At 34.4% G+C, this 19,502-nt stretch overlaps 1 protein-coding gene across 1 annotated transcript in view; it reads right to left on the bottom strand.

The window, feature by feature from the left end:
• Nucleotides 1–2,084: 2,084 nt before the first annotated feature.
• The window catches only part of LOC115453262, a 33,363-nt gene continuing 15,945 nt past the window's right edge, over nt 2,085–19,502 (bottom strand). Inside the window, exons 2-11 of the mRNA XM_037440186.1 lie at nt 17,049–17,752; nt 10,052–10,270; nt 8,879–9,132; nt 7,292–7,425; nt 7,029–7,129; nt 6,398–6,494; nt 5,585–5,666; nt 5,089–5,244; nt 4,130–4,302; nt 2,085–3,948 (exon numbers count right to left, since the gene is read on the bottom strand). Of these exons, the coding sequence (XP_037296083.1) occupies nt 3,804–3,948; nt 4,130–4,302; nt 5,089–5,244; nt 5,585–5,666; nt 6,398–6,494; nt 7,029–7,129; nt 7,292–7,425; nt 8,879–9,132; nt 10,052–10,270; nt 17,049–17,532 (1,845 nt within the window). The 5' untranslated portion in view covers nt 17,533–17,752 and the 3' untranslated portion in view covers nt 2,085–3,803. The remainder of the gene's footprint in view (nt 3,949–4,129; nt 4,303–5,088; nt 5,245–5,584; nt 5,667–6,397; nt 6,495–7,028; nt 7,130–7,291; nt 7,426–8,878; nt 9,133–10,051; nt 10,271–17,048; nt 17,753–19,502) is intronic.

Below are 19,502 nucleotides of genomic sequence, written 5' to 3'. Positions count from 1 at the left end.
CTGGCAGCTCGCGTTGTCAAATACCTAATTTTTAAAGATCTTCAATTCATATTCCTATTATCAAACTAGTAAGTTTGATAATGCGAAAACTGAGAAAAAATATATGTATTTTATTCTTCTAGAAATTAAATTCTGTATTAGTTCTAAAATTGCTATATATTTTGCCAGACGCCTTCTTTCTCCAAGTTGGTTCTCGTTTAGACGGGGCCTCCATAGTAAAGACCTAAGAGTGGGTCAGTAGGAAAGTATGCCAACGCGCTTATTAAGGCTTCATTAGGTTTATATTGATGGATGTTTCCGGTTATAGGGTTCTGTAAATGAATTTTAACATTTAAAATTTTATTTTTAACCAATAGAATCATTTTGAATAAAAAAGAGTCTAGGCTGCCGTGGGCTAGCATGATTAATATGTTTCAAAAGTAGGAAAAGATATTAATGGCGATATTGAGACTCCTTAGCTTCAAATGAAGCTTCAAATGAATGAAGATGACTTCATCACTTCTTTTACTTGTAGTTCCTCTCCAACTAGTAAAGATTGGCAGCTGGCTACGTATATCTTCTTCAGTCTTCATTTTTATCACTACCTTACCATAATTACACACAATATGAGGGTGAAGGAGTCGAGAGTGCACCTGTGTATTGCGCATACACTTCTGCACTATAATATTTCCTGCGTATCTGGCAGATCTCCGTAGAGATTGGCCGCCATGGCCGCAATTCGGTTAGGAGGAATTTATCATAATTAACATATGACTGAATTGAGAGTAAATATTACAAGTGATATTATTCGTCATATTGAGCCTATCAAAGCTTAAAAAACTATGAGAGGTGACTTTATCCTTAACAAAACAGCATTCGCATATACAAGTGTGAAATATACTTTTACATATTATTAGATACCTACAACCTAATTTGGAATAATTGTCGAACTATCGTAATAATAAAGTGGACTATATACAGAACCCAGGCAAGAATATAGTTCACACTTAATACAATGATATTTTAATCATATTCCAGTCACAAAGTCACTTAGCAGTCCTTAATCATATTAAAATAATTGTACTGCGGTGCCGGAAATATTTGAATTTTGTTAAAAAATTAAGCATGTTGTTACAGTTATGTTAGAGGACAGTTGTTCGAAACTGTTTTTTATGACAATTGTTTATAGATCAAAAAGAAAACCTATTTAAGCATTGACTTTGGCAGGGGACTGGGAGAAATAATTCACATGATGTCAGATTACGAAGAGATTACCTAAGTATTGCATGCTACCTAATCTAATGTCACTCTTATTTTTTATTTTTTCTTGGCCTTGGAGCAATAAATATTGGATCCACCCTGGGTCGCAAAAATCCACGCTATGTAGTGGTAAATGATATAGGGTGGGTTACGTACAAGGGTGATACATAAGGAGACGGGCCGCAAGGCGGCACCACGCAGGGGCGGCTGCGGTTGCAGACTTAAACACTTCAACGTCAGAGGAAGCCCGCAGCCGTCCTAAATGCGCCGAAGAAGGCCACCGCGTAGTTTTAGCTGGTAGACCGTGCATAGGTTTAAGTTGTATATAGGGTTAGGGACTCGGCCCGGCGGTCGCCTGAAGGTCACCATCAAATCCGGGCGGCTCAACGTCGGGCCGTAAGGCACGGTTACCCCAGCATAACCGCTCAGTCGCCCCCCACGAAGGCTGGGCGGTAGTAATAAGGCACTTTCTCCGCGAAACCAAAAAAAAAGCGGTATAATCACGACCCAGAGGCCAGATCCTAGACGCCCAAAAAAGGAAGGAATTTAAATGCTAACACAACTAATAAGTGGTGGATGGGTCATGAAGACCTGTATGAATCATCGATGATTATATGATAATAAGGTAATGATAATTCATTACTGTCCTTACTGGGATTCTATAAGAAAAATTGAAGAACGAATACTTATTCTTCAAGTTAAGTATTATCAGTATTCTTATTTCTGAGTGCATTTTTATCTATGTATGTATTATTATCTTTTAATAATAGGGGTTTTCTTGAGCTTGAAGTGGCAATTATGGGAGAGGAACATAGTAATGTTGGAATTAAAACAACACATATTTATTTTACAAATTTATTCCCTTTTCAAATTATACTGTGCACATTAACAAATTTATACAAGAATCTAATTATTTTAATGAATATACGTCTGTAATTTCTTTGAATAAGATCAATTTAAGCATACTCCAATAATTTATTTTTATAAATTTCTGGCCTACATTTATATAGAGTAAGATTTTTTTAGGTTTGTTCGTATAAATCGTTAATGTATACAGCATTATTTTAATCTAATTGAGCACTACCTTGTTTAGGTTAATCAATAAATAAATAAATACTAATGTCCTAGTGACTGGATTTCTCTAAAACAAATTAAATAATTTATTGAGGACTTACTTCGAGAGATTCATTTGTAAAAAAAACAAATACGTATTTTACATGAACGATTTGCTTCTGGTTATTATTTATAAAAACAAAATGTAAATAAAATCAATTAAATTGTTTCAATTTTATGCCAGAACAGTTTCAATGGATGCTTGGTAGGTGAAATTTACTTTTTTTGACAATCCTTTTATAAAAACAAAAACTTATTTCACGTGAACAATTTCTTTTAGTTATTATTTATACACAAATATTAAATAAATCAAATGAATTATTTTAATTTTCTGCTTTAATCGTCACTATGAATGCCTTGTAGCTGAGATTTTTAAAAGTTTTTCTTTATAACACAGTCATATGAATTCAATCGAAGTTAGTCAAGTTTTTAGATGACCTATAAAAAGGCGGATAGGTGAAATTCTAAATTTATACAAATTATATTCAAATATTGAGCTGAGATATACGCATAATATCCAGTGATAAAAGCTTATTTGGCCTACTTGAATTCCAATCTTTCTTATAATGACATTTATTTCTAGGCAACAATTAAATTGCATTGAAATTTGCCAGGCTAGCCGTTAAGATCACGTGGCATAATTTAGAAAAAAATAAATAAAAAAGGAATAGTAAGGCTGTTTAATTGTTGCTCGAAGTCCTTATTTTCCTTCTTCTAGGGGACTTTTTCTAATCTCCGAAACCAACATATTAAAATATCTAATGATTCCACCTGATTCTAGATCATAATTACACTAAACTAAGGTTGTAAGTACATAGGTATGAACTACTACCTAAACCTACATTTTGGAAGTAGCTGCAAAATAAACTATTCTTAGACATTATAAATGCAAGGCAGACTACGTAATAAGAAAAATTAAAAATAAATTAATTATAATGTTAGGATATCGATGGCTTCGCCTTTTTAAAAGAGACAATAATTATTTCTTCCTTTAAATCTAAGTAATTTTAAAACCATAATTAATGTTGTATATAAGTATTCAACTGTCATGGCCCATGGGTATAAAAATATTTATTTTTCCAAAAACACTTTTAAAGACAATTTTTCGGTTAAAAGTTATTATGCTACATAATAATGGTCTCTAAATATAATAATATTTATAAATTTTTTTTAAATCATGAGTTCAATTATTAACTTTCCAAGTTGCGTATACGCCATGGTTTAAATATGTATTTTTTTTTACATGAAATATTGTATTTCTAAAAATATTATTTTATATTTTTCTTGCAGTACCTTCTTCAGTCTATGATGTGCATAAAGTTTCTATACTCATTTTAATAGCATTTAAGTAATATTTTCGAATTCCTTCATGCTTTGTTAAATCGATTTCGCCAGTGAGATGCATTGACAGTATTTTAGAAGGATTATAATAGTCATATTTTCGAATTATTTTATGCTCTGTTATAATCAATATTGCAGTGCGGGTAGGTTGATAGACAATCCTTCTGTTCCTGTCCGTCTCTGGCTGCTTGCACGTATCTGTAGTATCGGAGAGCCTGTTTGCTGTCAGCAGCTGGAACTAGCTCGTTCGAGTCCCTGGATTGAAGAAAATATATTGTTATTGAGGATTCTATCTTGAGTATAGTGGAGTTAATACGTCTTTATGTCCTTAGGCTTTAGTCACTGACTATTTACATTTTAACACAAGTAATTTTACAAGATTGTTTTTGATTAATCCAATCCTGAACAAAATATTTATGCTCTAAGATTGACTTACTTGCTAAGCTCGTTGGAGACAAGATTGCTGTAAGGTGCATGTTTGAAGGGATCTCCGTAGAGCGAGCAAATAGCCCTTTCCCTGCACCCGGCATCACTTGCTCCAATTGACGTTAATATAGCGTCCACTTTCTCTAATAGCGATCCGTAGAATTTCTCCGCTGCTATGGTATCCTGGAAAATAATGTTTGTGAATAAATTATTGTAAAAGCTAGTAGAGATTACTCACTGGCAATATAAACTATAGATCAAAAGATGGTTCTAAACGGAAACAAAGCAACTGTCGATTCGTATACTTATCATTTTCATTATCGGCGGCCGTAACCAAGATAATTTTCTAACTTATATGTATGGGAATGATATATCCTAGCGATAGACCTTTCGTTAGGATTTCTCATTCTCATACATTTTTTGTTGCTGTTAGTTTTAGTGTTGACGATTGTAGAAAATCCTCTGCTATATCTACTGGTTAGTTAAATTATGCGGGAAATTGATCTAATGTACATTCCAAGACATTATTGTGAGGATAAAAACCACTGAGCCTATTCCGTTAAGTTCTCTCAGTCTCATTTATTGTGAATACTGACAAAGTTAAGAGACATCGTTTCCACAATGTGCCACACGTAGGTTCTCAACTTATTGCATCAGATTACGGACACACAATGAAGGCAAGGCCTGTCAATATTTTGCTTTCATACAATTATTATGAAACTAATAGTGGCTTTAATTAATTAGCTTTACTAATCAACAGTTGATAACTTGCCACTCTTTCAACTAAATTAATTAATTTAGCAATTTCTTACTTATATTATAAATGTAAAACTTAAATATAGAAACAGCTAAACGGATTTGGATGAATTTTCTAGGAAAGGCTCTACACGCAGGTAAAGCCGCGAGCAACACTATGTCTGGTATAAATTGAAAGCGTCTGCATGGCGTAGGTATTAATATTATACTCACAGGATCAGAAGCCGCTATTATTTCTTGTTGCTGCTTCACTAAATCAGTTTCGGTTTTCACTCTATTGGTTTCTTGTAACTTGACTGCTGTTACGCGGAGTATTTCATCTCTTATTGATGAAGGTGGGGCGGTCGCTGCGAGTGACGCGGCACGTATCTGAAATAACCAAGACGTCATCGTCATTCAGTTTGCTTATAAAGTGATCGACGCTAATCAAGAAGTTGCTGCTGCCAAAGACATGGTAAAATGGCGCATATTGGAGGAGGCCTATGACCATTAGTGCACAAAAATATAGGCTGACGACAACGACGACGACGACGAAGACGACGATGATGATGATGATGATGATGATGATGATGGTGATGATGACGATGATGCTAATCAAGATATGTGTGTCGTATATACGATAAAATTACCAAATTCGTAATGAGTTTTTTAAATGTCGTTACGGGTTCAAATGATTTTATTGTCCATTTTTATAGAATGAAATACTTACCAATGCATCTTTTTCAACTTCGTAGGCGTCCTTGGGTGTTGTTTTCTTTGCTCGAATATAAGGATTCGGAGGCCCCACTGGTCTGAAATTATAATTTTATGCATGTAAAATTCATTATGATAATTGTTATCTAGAAATTATGTGCCAAGAAATACGTGAATTTTAATCTGAATTTATCTAAAACGTACTTTCATATAATTCTTTATATTTTAACAGTTTCTAATTCCCACCGTAAAATATAATAAATAAAATGTAAAGCATTGACGCATAGGTATACGTTACACGCGTAGAAAGTTTCTACATATTGATAAGAGAGATGTGGCACACATTGTGCTTTTCAATTTATAGTTTTGAATTTGTTCAACATTTTCTATAGCTGTAGTATTGCTTTAACGGTTGTATTAGAAAAAAATCTGTGTGTAGGGCATTATGTGACTTATGGCCTGTTTCATAAGTTTCAAGAAAAACATATTTGACAGTTATCGCATTAAACGGCTAATGTCGAGTACTATTTTATTATCATTTATTTGGGAGCATAGATTAGAGTGTGACTTGTGACTTTGGTCGGCTTATGTATTTTTATGACGAGTAGCATTAATTCAGAAGTTGTGAACCAGGCCTTTAACATCTAATGTATCACATAAATCAGCGCAGTTCGATGCCATATAGTACTTTGTAATTGAGTTCGGATGGTATTATTGTAAATGGGTGATCGTATCGTTTACCATCAGGCAAGGAGTTTGCTCGTTTTGTCACAAATTTACTCAAAAGACAGCTACGGGATTAATAATGGTAAGAAATATAAAATCCTACCGTCCGCTATTTCCAATAGGTACTCGTTGACCATTTGGTGTCACCACTTTAGGAACTAAATTAGTACTTCCAAATTCACCGACGTTCATCGATTGTCCTGAAAATATAGAGTTTTGGTTAGAATAAAAATAAACATATGCTCCAGGATTCTGTTCATAGATTCTTTCGTATTCGTGCACGACAAAGTGACCCCTCTGCACCTGACGGTAAATGAAGTGGGGTCCAATAGAATGTCGACTGACGAGAAACGATTACCCCTCGACAATCGACACAATTATGCCGGCCTGTTGGAACTGGGTAAACACAGGCTGATCCCGGAACGCGACACATTTACGTGGGCCACTATGTCTATTGTAACACTTTGTGTAAGGTGATCTATAAAATATATCCTACCACCAGCAATATTTTTTAATAATTGTAATTATAAACTTCTATGTTGAAAATAAAGATATTTTTGAACTCTGTAGCTTAAGTAAGTATTAAGCGGATTATTAATCCATTTAAATGCTAGCATCGTGTTTACGTTAGCTCTTAAGACTTAATTGATTTTAATATTACCACGTAATCTATCAAGATAAGTTTTTCCATCATCACTAACAGCAAATATTAGCAAAACTGTTGCTTTCTTTACCTGGTGGTGCTCCGAGCCCCCATGCGTTGATGTCGTTCGCGTCGTTTATATGTGGTTTAAAGTTTGCTATTGCGTTACGGTGTATATCTGATGCTAGATACCTGGTAAAACAAATAATAGGTATTAGGATATATCATAGTTTAGATCGACTAGTACCTACATCATTTGGAATTATAAGTTAAGAAAGATTTATTCTAGTAATTTATTTATTAAAATAACGAATTAAATAAACTTAAATGAATTTGCAAGTGCAAAATACTTACTCACTGCCCAGTCCCGGTCCTGATAGCTCCCAGTCTTGAGGATAGTGTTCAAACGCTGGAGCCGAGCCGTGTCCGTGGGGTCTGATGTGGGCGGACCCGTGAGACGAATGACTATAGACCGGTGGATGGGGCACCTAGAACATTAACATAATTACATATAAGAGTGTTTTTTGATTGAAGTATAAATTAATTACGGTGCCACTGTTGCGGAGTTATATAATGGTATGATTACAGTGTTAAGCTCGGGTTAGATTCCCGCGTCGGGCAGTGAAATTGGGTTTTTCTTTTCGTATCACATGAAGTATGAAGTTTGTTCCCGGTATGTGATAGGCTCGCTATCACATTATGGGACGTAGTACACACGACATAAAGTGGGTGCATTAGTTGTGTCTCAGCCTACCACTTTGGGAGTGAAAGGCTTGAGTGTGTGTAATAAATACATTTTGTCGTAATTATATTCTTTTGCCAATAATCATCTTCATTGAACACCTTTACTATACCTTCAAAGTAAATAACATATCAATGAACTCACTCTTGGATTCGCGTTCAATGAACGTGAGAAATTTCGCTTCGTTCAGTAATATTACTGATATTAATGTAACCAACGAGAGTGACATTCGATATTCAACAACATAGAAATAGATACACACAATACTAGATACTATTTAAATAAAGCCATAAACTTAGAAAATATTCTAGTTTGATAGTAGAAAAGAAGAAGAATCTGATGTACCAAAATAAAGAAATTACAATTAATTGTGATTATTGCTACAAAATCCTTCTGAGCTTTTTCACAGCTCGCTATAGAATGTCTTTGAATGACTTGATTCCATAACTTCTTAAAAGGTTGTAAGAATACATGATTACTGAAGTCATACAAATTTGCTAAAAATTCTAGTAATAGGCATCTCTATGAATACATTGGTAATTATTATCGAGATTATTATATTCAAACGCATCATTAAGTTTGTTAGATGAGCTAAGTATTGAAATCTCTATTCAGATTATGAAGTCAACCATGATTATTATATTCTCGTTATTAGCAAAATTCCATGCTTTACGTGTTTGATTAAAATAACGATAAATTAAAAGTGAAAATTTATATGAACGCATGCGCACGCGATACGACGATGTTTGTAATGTAAGGTTGCGTTCATGAATAACATGTCATTTATTATACGTCCGAAAGGTGATATTTACTGACTACTGCATCGTGTGAAAATAAATGATGTAATAAGTTATTTTACCTCTAAATGTACAAATGCCGTGTGAAATGCGCATTATATGAGACTCTTCATATAAGTTGTTAACAAGTTGCAGAGATTTATGTAATTGATGCTATTAATAGTTGCTAGGGCAACTGTCAGTTTCTTAATTTGTAGAGTAGTATTTTTCGGCAACTCGTTGACAGCATTTACGGAAAGAATCGAAATCTTAAAATTGACTTAAAAATATTTCGATCCAAAATCATAACCTATAAAACGATTTCTTTTTAGTCACACTGCATGTGACATTCTTTGCATGCAAATTATGGTATTAGAATTAAACATATAAATAATTTTGTTTACGCCAAAACTAAATACACACCTTGTGATGATGCGTTATAAGATGGTGATGGTGGTGGTATTTTGTCGTGTGGTAATTCTGATGGTACCACGAACAAAGCTTAAATATATGACTTAACGCCGGGAACAAGAATAGTAGTAATTTCAGGAACATCTTCTTCGCTGTAGTTACTCCCAAAATCAAAGGAAGGACGAAGATCAATTTCAGTGCAATTAGTTTTACAACTAATATTATTGCTATGGCCGCAGATACTAGCTTCTTCTTGATGTACTTTTCTGGAAATGAAAATGTTCTTTTAGACACAGATTTTTTTTTAGTACAGGCAAACAACCAAGTTTGTTAGCTGATCGTAAGTTATCATCATCGCCATCATCGTAATCAGGTTCATCAATACCTTGCCGGCATTTGAGGTCAAAATAGGTTCACTTCAAGACAACGTATTTCTATTAAAAGGTTGCAAATTTTAAAACTAGTTTTGAGGTCAAGAAAGCCAAAGCTTTCTTCTACAGCTGACCTAGATCTACAAATATTTATTTGCAACTCAGTGCTGTTTAAATTACGTCACGTATAACATATAGTGACGTCACTCCACGGATCCTTTCATCTCTTGCGATGGAACAGTTTCAGTACGTCATAGGTCAATCAACTTGTCAAGTCGCGTGATATGCTATAGCCAAAACCCACGCGATGTGAAGTTAATGGGCCATTATAAACTGACTTTGACTGCTAACTGATATGCAATTTATTACGAAACATTGAACAATAAAATCATAATAAGCATCATTGTAAATACGTACGCATCTAGAGCTACTGAACTTTTTATAGTGTTTATTAGTGTGAACTCAGATTCTTATTTTGTGTTAATCTGTCGATTATAAACGTTAAGCCTAAGAGCGTACACACGGTTTTAAAATAGTCGTTGCTAAATCTTGACCAACCCACAATCAAGATATAGTTTATGCTCACACTCACATACTCAGTTATGTACTACGTTGTCATAATAATATTATCATGTGACGGCAATTTCATCTCCGGTAATTTGGCTATCCGTGCGCGTACAAGGAACATCAGATCTACGCATTTATACACAATATCAATTGGAAATGATGCTAGAAGATTTGATCTGTATCATCTAATATTTATATTTATGCGGTTCCTGAACCGCAAAAAATATTTGGTATGTGGACAACTTACTGATCTTATGGAAGAATATCCTGCCCTGCCCATTCTCGTTCTCTTTTGTCTCCAACTCCACATGTACTAGCGCACCAGTCTTCGTCATAGCTCTGGGCGACACCTTCAGGGTCGCCCCGTGGAAAAAGTATTCAGGCAGCTGTAGCTTCATGTCGTGACTTACTAAGAACTTTACAGATTTATCGTAGAGCGCGTCTGTTATTTCTTCTAATGGCGATTCTGTAAATAAAAAGCTTTAAAAAGTATTTTTCGGGAATAAATTTGTAAGTAAACGATATGTAATTGGCAAATATTTATATGTTTTAACCGTGAAAATATTAGACCTACTTTGACGTCTCCTTTGGTAAAAGGTTTATATTATTTTGAGATCTATTATATATTAATTACTACCGTAAAATATTTACATCTTATGCGACCTGGATATCCAGGCAGTCGGAACTACGAGCAAATGCTAGAAGTGAATAGAAATGTTGTAACAAAAGGACAATACGAACAATAGCATGAGTAGTGACAGTTTCCCGGATCTCATAATGTTTTTCTATTGCGCATACATTAAATACTTTCTAAACAAATGTAGAGCGAATTCTTACTTTCGTATTATCATAATGCTCCAGACGGCGTCGATTTTGTTTCATATTTTCTACATCATTGTTACGTTTCATACTTTCTTCCGCACACGTTCCAGATAATATCAAACTGTTTAGGGATCCCCAAAAGTCCATGTGCAGTGATTTTTTTCTATTTAAATATATTTTTGTCGATAATGAAATATTAAATCGAAATATTTGCTAAATTATGACTACGTATCAGTAAAATAAATTTGTAGTTTGTGATAATTAGTTCTTGTAATAACAAAATGGGCTGATGTCTAATTTCTTACTAAATTTGATAGTTTTAAGATTTTGTTTTCTTTTACATTATTGATAAGAATTGACTTCTTCTTACCAAGGAGACCATTGTTAATTTATCATCTAGTATATGCATTTGTTATATTTATTTTTATTTTTATTTACTAACGCGAGTCAATGCAAATTAACTACAATATTTTGTTACTTTCATGACATACTTTGCCATTATTTACTATGAGTCAAACAAGGTAAAAGCATCTCCTAATATTTCTACTCTCTATTATGCGTCAACAACACTTGTTACAAGTAATCAACAAACAAACACACATCACGCTTTCATCAAAGAGGTATGTAGATGTGCATTCAGGACACCTACCTATCTTTAATGTTTTCTATCCCACGATAGGGGGCGAACCATATCGGGTACAAATTTTGTGTCCGAGCTGATATTGAGCAGAAAACTCCAATATAACCTCTCCCGACCCAGGTTTTTACCCAGTATTCTACTGCGTACGCAATACAACTACCCCACCGAGGTAGTGACGAGAAAACGATGTGACGAAATAAACTTAGTTACGGAACCTCGGTAATGTTTCGATAAGAGCAATTTTCTCGTCATCGTTCCTACTGTTATGGTAAATAACGTCAGATTTCCATTACAACATGCGAACAATGTTACCGTTCCCACTTATTTGTTCAGTGCGGAAATAGCTCGCTACTTTCAATGAAGTGTAAAAAGTGAGAAACGTCTTTTTTCTCTTTTATTTTATAGTTTATCGATTAAACGTTGATTCGATATATTGGCATATATCGAATTGTCGATTTGACTGCCTTGGTGGTGTAATTGTATTACGGTACTATTGCAGTAAGGTCTCGGGTTCGATCCTCGGGTTGGGCAGTAATATTTGGTTTTTCGGTAACGTAGAAGGAGTATGAAATTTGTCCCCGATATGGCAATAGGCTTATCTAGGCGATAAGCTATGACATCATGGGCCGGAATACATATGAAGGGAAGTTGGTGGAACAGTTGCGCCTCGCTCTACTCCTTTCGAGATAAAAGGCATGAGTGTGTGTTGTATCTTTCTTTTTGAATGGGTTAATATTGGACCTTAAAATAAGATTCAGAAGAAATTTTCTTTGAACATCTAATCTCTTAAGTACTAGTTTCTATAGTCAAGTTGCTAAGTGAATCCGAGTTTCATGTTATGTATAAGACTACAATTTACTTTTTAAAAAAAATATATCTTATGAATAAGGGACCATTATAATTTTTTCAACAAAATATCATGTATTGCGAAGTCTCAACTCGTTAGCATAGACAAAGTAAGACTCCTATATATATCATAGTAGGTAATTGTACATTCAATGGTAGGTTTAAGTTTTCTAAATTATCAAAGACTAGCTTTTGCTCGCGGCTTCGCCCACGTGAAGGAGTTTTCTCAGATAAAAGCCCTAAAACTATCTCAATACCAAATTTCATAAAAATCCGTTTAGTAGATTAAGAGAAAATCGATAACATACAGACAGAAAAGGGGACTTTATTTTATAATATGTATAGATTTCTCACATCGTCACATCAAATAGACAATGGGAAGCATATTAACCACAATGTTGCGGTTATGTTACTAACCATACATTTTACAGACCCTTGCGGTTGACAAGTGCGAATATCACAGGTCTGTACCACTGACCTATACAGCTTTGTCGCTTGTTAGGAATCTCTCTCTACAGGTCCGCTTAGAATATTCAGATGTGTACTTATTTATGAATGACATAAATATTAGTGTAATGACTTATTATGTGTAGGAAAATAATATGAGCCCTGTGTTATATACTGTCCCACTGCTGGGCACGGGCCTCCTCTACTACAGAGAACGATTAGGCCTTAGTCCACCACGCTGGCCTAGTGCGGATTGGTAGACTCCACACACTCTCAAAATTCTCACGATGTTTTCCTTTACCGTTAAAGCAAGCGATAATTTAGAAAGAATACACATATAATTATTTAGAAAAACCAGAGGTGTGTGCCGTTGGGTTTTGAACCTGCGGAAATTTGTCTCGGCAGTCCGTTCTACACCCAACTAGGCTATCGCCGCTTTATCGTTTATGGGAATGTATGAGATTTAATGTTACTGGTGGTAGGTTACTCATATATGACAGTCCGCCTGGGTAGATACCACCGCAATGTCCATTTCTGCCGCAAAGCAGCAGTGTGTAGTCATTGTTGTGTTCCGGTTTGAAGGACATTGTAGCCAGTGTAACTACTGGACATTATGAGACTTAACATCTCAAGTCTCAGGACGGCGAGCGCATTGGAATATCAAACAATACTTTGTAATTCAAGGTGTTGGTTGGTCTTTCTACTGTTTATTGGCGGCCGTATCGCTTATCATCACGCGAACGGCAAGCTAGGCTCGTCATTCAAAGCAATAAAAAAAATTACGTCAGGTGCCCCTATTCCGTCTACGGGGGTATATCCGTCTATTTACAACCACGGCTTTTGTAATTGAAGGACAGCTTGCTGTCTTTCGAATAGAACGCGCGTAATTTCATAAAGACAGATTGTCCCCTATAGATGGAATAGGGGATTACCTCCCTGACCTTAAAACTATTTCGGATTTTGTCCCCCTAGTGACCACGAAGGTTCCAAAGTCTTCGAAACGAAGGGGCAAATTATAATGTAATAGATCGGGATATGATCCGAAAAATAATTTTATTTCAATTAATATAGGTCTTTTTGTACAGGTGTAAATGTTCAAAAGTCTTTATTGGATTATGAATCTTGTATTAACACCAATAATACTTATTATTGAATTAGTACGATAACGTTTTTTATTTATGTTTATTTTTTTCATGAAATAGTTTTCGTAAACGATGTCATAAAACTTCTTTCTAGGATTTTAAAACTTATTTGTAACTACATTGTCATAGTATGCATATTGTATTATGCGTGAACCGTGAGCGCTGTGCATTTGTGTGACTTGACTCAAAAGAGAATGAAGTAATAAATCTGGTTAAGGGTGAAGGGAACAGTTAACTTCACCCATAAAATGAGTGAATATTTTAATTTGGTCGGTCAATTAAAACAGAGATTAGTACCTCAATTCCCTGTCTAAGAATTGTCCCATATATTTGAAAAATATTTAGATCTGCGCATGTATATATACCGTCTCCTCAAATCAAAATTTTTCTTTAATTTTATAACATTTATAGTCAGCCTATAAATGTTATAAAATTAAAGAATAATTAGCGGCGGTGGCTAAAAAAAAGCGGCGATAGCCTAGTTGGGAAAAAGCGGCGATAGCCTAGTTGGGTGTGGAACGGACTGCCAAGACCAATGTCTGCAGGTTCAAATCCCAAAGGCACACACCTCTGACTTTTCTAAAATCATGTGTGTATTCTTTGTGAATTTATCGTTCTCTTTAACGGTGAAAGAAAACATCGTGAGGAAACCCGCACATCTGAGAAGTTCTCTATAGGAATTTTAAAGGTGTGTGAAGTCTACCAATCCGCACTAGGCCAGCGTGGTGGACTAAGGCTTAACCCATCTCAGTAGTAGCGGAGGCCCGTGCTCAGCAGTGGGCAAGTATATAATACAGGGCTGATATTATTATTATTATAGTCAGCCTATATGAGTATTACCTCAGTATTGATATTATTGTCTACTTCAAAAATCGAATAAGACCCTTGACCGTTATCTATGATATTGATACAAAGAACAATATCATCGTCTTTGAATACCTATCCCTCTTATTGTAAACATCGCGTGGTCAAAGCAAACAAGAAGCTGTTATGCAATTGAATATAACCCCTATTATTCTCATAATAAAATCTATAATTTCAATTGCACAATCTCAAGGTTCGAAGACAGTTTGACTGAGATCGTGCCAATGTATTTTCAACCTTACTGTTATAAATATAAAATGCAATTCAGCAGAGCGTAAACTTGTCTATTTTGCTTTCACCAAAGAATGCAGAATGCTTTCGAAATCACGCTCACGATGAATTAATTTACAGATGTTTCTTGAATGGCTCACGGAAAAAGGAAAGTTGAAAGTGATAATTCTAATGAAATGAGACAAAATTTCTGGAGGTGTGGATTATGGTTCATGAGATATGGGTTAAACCCAAATAGACTTGTGTGTTGTAACCATTTATTTATTCCTGTATGATTTGGTAAGTATAGTCGGTAAGTAACAGCAAATTCAATAACAATTTTGGATGAGATTTAAAATGAAAATTCCATTCCTTCTCTTATAACTTATACTTTAGTCTATAAGAATCAAAAGACAAGAAGAAACATGGCTATGAGTATACTGCATTGTGGTTCTAAATTTAAGCTTTCAAAGGAGAATATTTCATGAGCTACCTATTTTTATACCTTATAAAACATTATTTCTAATTTTGGAGAATGTCAGTCTTCCACGAATTGCTACGATGGCTGTATATTAAATTGCATAGGAAAATACCATTGAAATAAAGTCCCGTCTCTAGAAATTTTACCACATCCACACACGAATCATTAAAAATACACAAATTAGTTCAAAAACGCTTATATTTTAAAAAGACTAACAATGTTTTACACAGAAACAATTGAATCTCTTCATGACATAATTATTGCATTTATCATCTCCAATACCTAGTCATAGGGAATCGCAATCAGTATTCGTAACCTTTGATCGCAGGCCATCATAATATCCAGACACGACTACGAACATGTAAGACGATCCCACATTATTTCACTTTCGATTATATTACGGAAATTCTAGTAATAAATAATAATATGAAATGGCAGAGTGTTTGTAATATGAATGGAAGAAAATGCGACGACATATAAAAAAATATTGTAATCAGGACCACCAAGACGTAGCTACAACATTAAGTACACTTAAGTATGAAGGCAGAAATCATTTTAGCTGAGAAGAAATTATACCAAGATTAAAGCTAACGATGTTAAGTTTATCGAATGCGGCGACCATGTAGGTCTAATAATAACTTGATATAATCCATCGACTTGTCGCTAATGTGACTTGAAAGGTGGCTTGTCTGCATGTAACGGACATTTTTACTACGTGGCAATAAGCATCCTTTATTGTAAAGAAAGAAACGTGTTAAGGGTATGATCCACTATAGTGTGAAGTAATAAAGTTCTGAAGACTCCACTCTTCAAATTTTGAGTACTGTTCGAGCAGAATCTTGGAGAGTATTTTAAGAATGAAACCTATTATTTTTTAACATTTTTTATTTAATATTCTTAATATAAACAATGCCCCACGGAGCTACAGGCAGAAGGCAGAAGAAAACCTTTTAGTATGATTAATATTTGCAAGATATTTTTTATAAGTTAAAAACAATCTTAAGATGTATCAAAACCCATAATAATTTGTAAGGTAACAATAACGAACTGCGGACGCAGCGGATTACTTACGTATGATAAATGGCTCTGATGTATGGCATCATCTCAGAATACTTATAAGCTTGGTATGTGTACTACCTAGGTAATAGGCTTATGCACTAGATTTTACTGCAAGCCCTGAGAATATAGATGAGCCTAACGGTAAACACATATACGTTTACGCTGACCTTACTCTTACACAAAAACGAAAATGCATTAATTAAATCATTAGCACACTTATATATGCGAACTTGAATGAAAGTGGTGAGCCCACCACTTTATGGCTAGTAAGTTATTTAAACGTCGTAAGGGTCAAGTTATACTGGAGATTTCTATGACACCGACGGACATACGTGAGGAGAATGTATTAAGATGGTATTGTTCACGATGCTAATGTGTTTTCACAGTGCGCGAGTATTGTCTGTTTATAATATTTTGTTTCCCTTAATTTTAACGTCACTTGGCTTTGATAATACTTAAGCAAAGGCTATCATGTTAGGGCAACATTTTAGTTGGAATTATTTAATACACAATATGATATTCAGTTTTAGAGTTTTAGTTAGTCCAACTGCTTTGCATAATTTCATAGGTATATAAAATATGAAGACATAAACAATTAAAACATACTGATTGCAAATACCTTTTATAATCGTTGTGCTTCTTAAATAAACGATACTAATATTATTTGCAGGAGAATATAAAACACATTAATCTAAGTGTTAATGAAAATCTGTCATACAAAAGATAACATTACCTGGTTCATCCTCATCGTCGATTTCATTTTCTTGATCGAGCTGCCTTTGTTTTTCAGCATCCTTACTCCCACTGAGGTAGATCATGTTCGCTTCCTTACTATACTTATGCACATCAACATTGTTCTTCTCAAAACTCACACTATTAGTTAATTTCACATCACCATTTAACTCTAGTCTCTCGTCCAAATACGAATACACATTTTTTTGAAAACAACTCACTGAGGGCTTCACTGCACACTGGTTCAAAATGTTGTCCCACAATAAATTCCCAGTTGTAAATGTCCCATTATGATAAACGTCACTGAAATAACTTCCTGACACTGTTTCCAGCAGCTTCATACCTTTGGCTAAGTCGAATTTGCGATTTGATTCACTGCTGGCAGTAGCAACTACAGCTGCTACTGCAACTATGATTTTAATAAGATACGATAACCCCATCGTTCTATTGCGTACAACATGGTTTGACAAATATCTCGTTGCCATTGTCAAAACATAACTGATCTTCAAAACTAGATTCGACGAGTGTTCATGTCAAAATTACTTTTGTTCATTTGCGTGAAGGCTTGTTAATCCCATTATTCTCGGGTCGTGGTTGCAAATTGCATTTGATATCAGATGTCGTTTCTCCCTTTTTTCGTGTCGTTGATTGTGTTGTGAGATGCGACTCTCGAATTGTTGATCCAAATATGTCTTGTCATCTCATCTGTAACAAAAAGAAGTTTTGCACTCTGAAATCACATATGCAGATAGGCGTGTTAGAGATTTGTACTTTTCAATTTTATACCTGCGGTTAACAGTGCGTATCGTAACAATAGTAAAACTAGATAATGAGGGAATAAAATTTACGACGCTGAAGATTTAATCTTTTCGGCAAAGTTGAACAAAAAGTCAAGAATAAGGTCAACAAAATTATTATGAGGAACTATTAACATAATTTGTAATTATTTCTAAAAATGTTGAGTTTCTTCTGAAACTTAACATTTTTAGCAAGGAGTTTTAATTAATTTGAAATTTAGAGTAAATATAAACTTAATAGGCGAATATCCAATTATAAAGAATATTTTTTTCCCCATATACCTAAACCAAAACTGCTGCAACAAAAATTTATGTATTTTGATCAATAGCTCAATAATATAGTAATATTATACTACAATTCATAACCTTTTCATAAACCAATATATCACTCAGTAAAATTATTTTCCTGTACCTTTCAATTTCACTTGCTATAATTATAACTTTATAATACAATACAAAAACATTTATTCGTATAACACCATAACACAAATAACTTACAAGAAAAATAAAGACAACAACAATTAAATATAAATAAGAAACGCAGAAAACTAGCATATCGTCTAGAGTTACTGACAAAAAAAGAGAATTTACTATTCATCATCGTCAGCCGCAGGATGTCATCTAATGAACATAGGTATCCCCCAAAGATTGCCAGATCGCCCTATAGCGGCCCGCATCCAGCGACCTACTGCGATTTTATGAGGTCATCTATCCACCTTGTGGGTCCAACGTTGCGATTGCCAATTCGTCGTTCCAGGACCTTCTTGCCCTATTGGCAATCAGTCGTGCGAGCTATGTGTCCTGCTCCCTGCCACTTCAGCTTGCTAATTCGATGAATTTACTATTACTAACTTATTATTTGCGGTTAGTGCAATAGACGTATCAAAGGAAGGAACGTCAAAGTCAAGTTTGAACTTACATATTGTGTAGATATCATACCTCCTACTCTAACTTGTCTTTTTATATAATTATATTTAACGAACAAAGTGAAAACACTCATTGCAGTGACATCAGTGAATTTAATTCAACCAGTTTCAAAAGGGACGGGACGGCAATGCCGAATTTAACAATAAAGAAAGTTTTTGTTTATGAACTTTCCGAAATTTACTTTATGTCTGCCAATGTTAGGTTCGATAATTTCACTTTTATGATCGTTGTTAACAACATCTATGATATTATTGTGTACAAAGTACAGTAAGTTGTTAGAAAAATATAGTTGAATAGGTATGTATTTTAAAGATAAAATATTAGTTTATAATAATTACTTTAGGTTATATTAATCTTACATACAGAAATTCATCAGTATTATAATTTATTTCAATATTTGCAACTAAAATTTCTTTGCAATTAAACTTAAAATTAATTTCGAGTCACAAACTATTGAACTCCAAAGCGGATCAATTTATAATTCACTTCAACACTTACAACTAAAACTTTACAACAAGCATCCATCTCTGCAATCATTAATGGTACTGTATATACAGTAACGATTTTAATGTGACATTATCGAAGCACTTCACGCATGCGAAAGTAAAAATAAAATATAGTGAAAGCGAGTCAACACCCTAGACATGAAAATCGCGAGGTCGTGATATGTTGACAAAGCACAGTTCGATCGCATATGCTCATCCAAACTAATTGAGAGACATTTGACTTTC

The sequence above is a fragment of the Manduca sexta genome, chromosome 18 (assembly GCF_014839805.1).
Source record: "Manduca sexta isolate Smith_Timp_Sample1 chromosome 18, JHU_Msex_v1.0, whole genome shotgun sequence".
Taxonomy (NCBI): domain Eukaryota; kingdom Metazoa; phylum Arthropoda; class Insecta; order Lepidoptera; family Sphingidae; genus Manduca; species Manduca sexta.
This window is presented reverse-complemented; position numbering and strand designations above follow the sequence as displayed.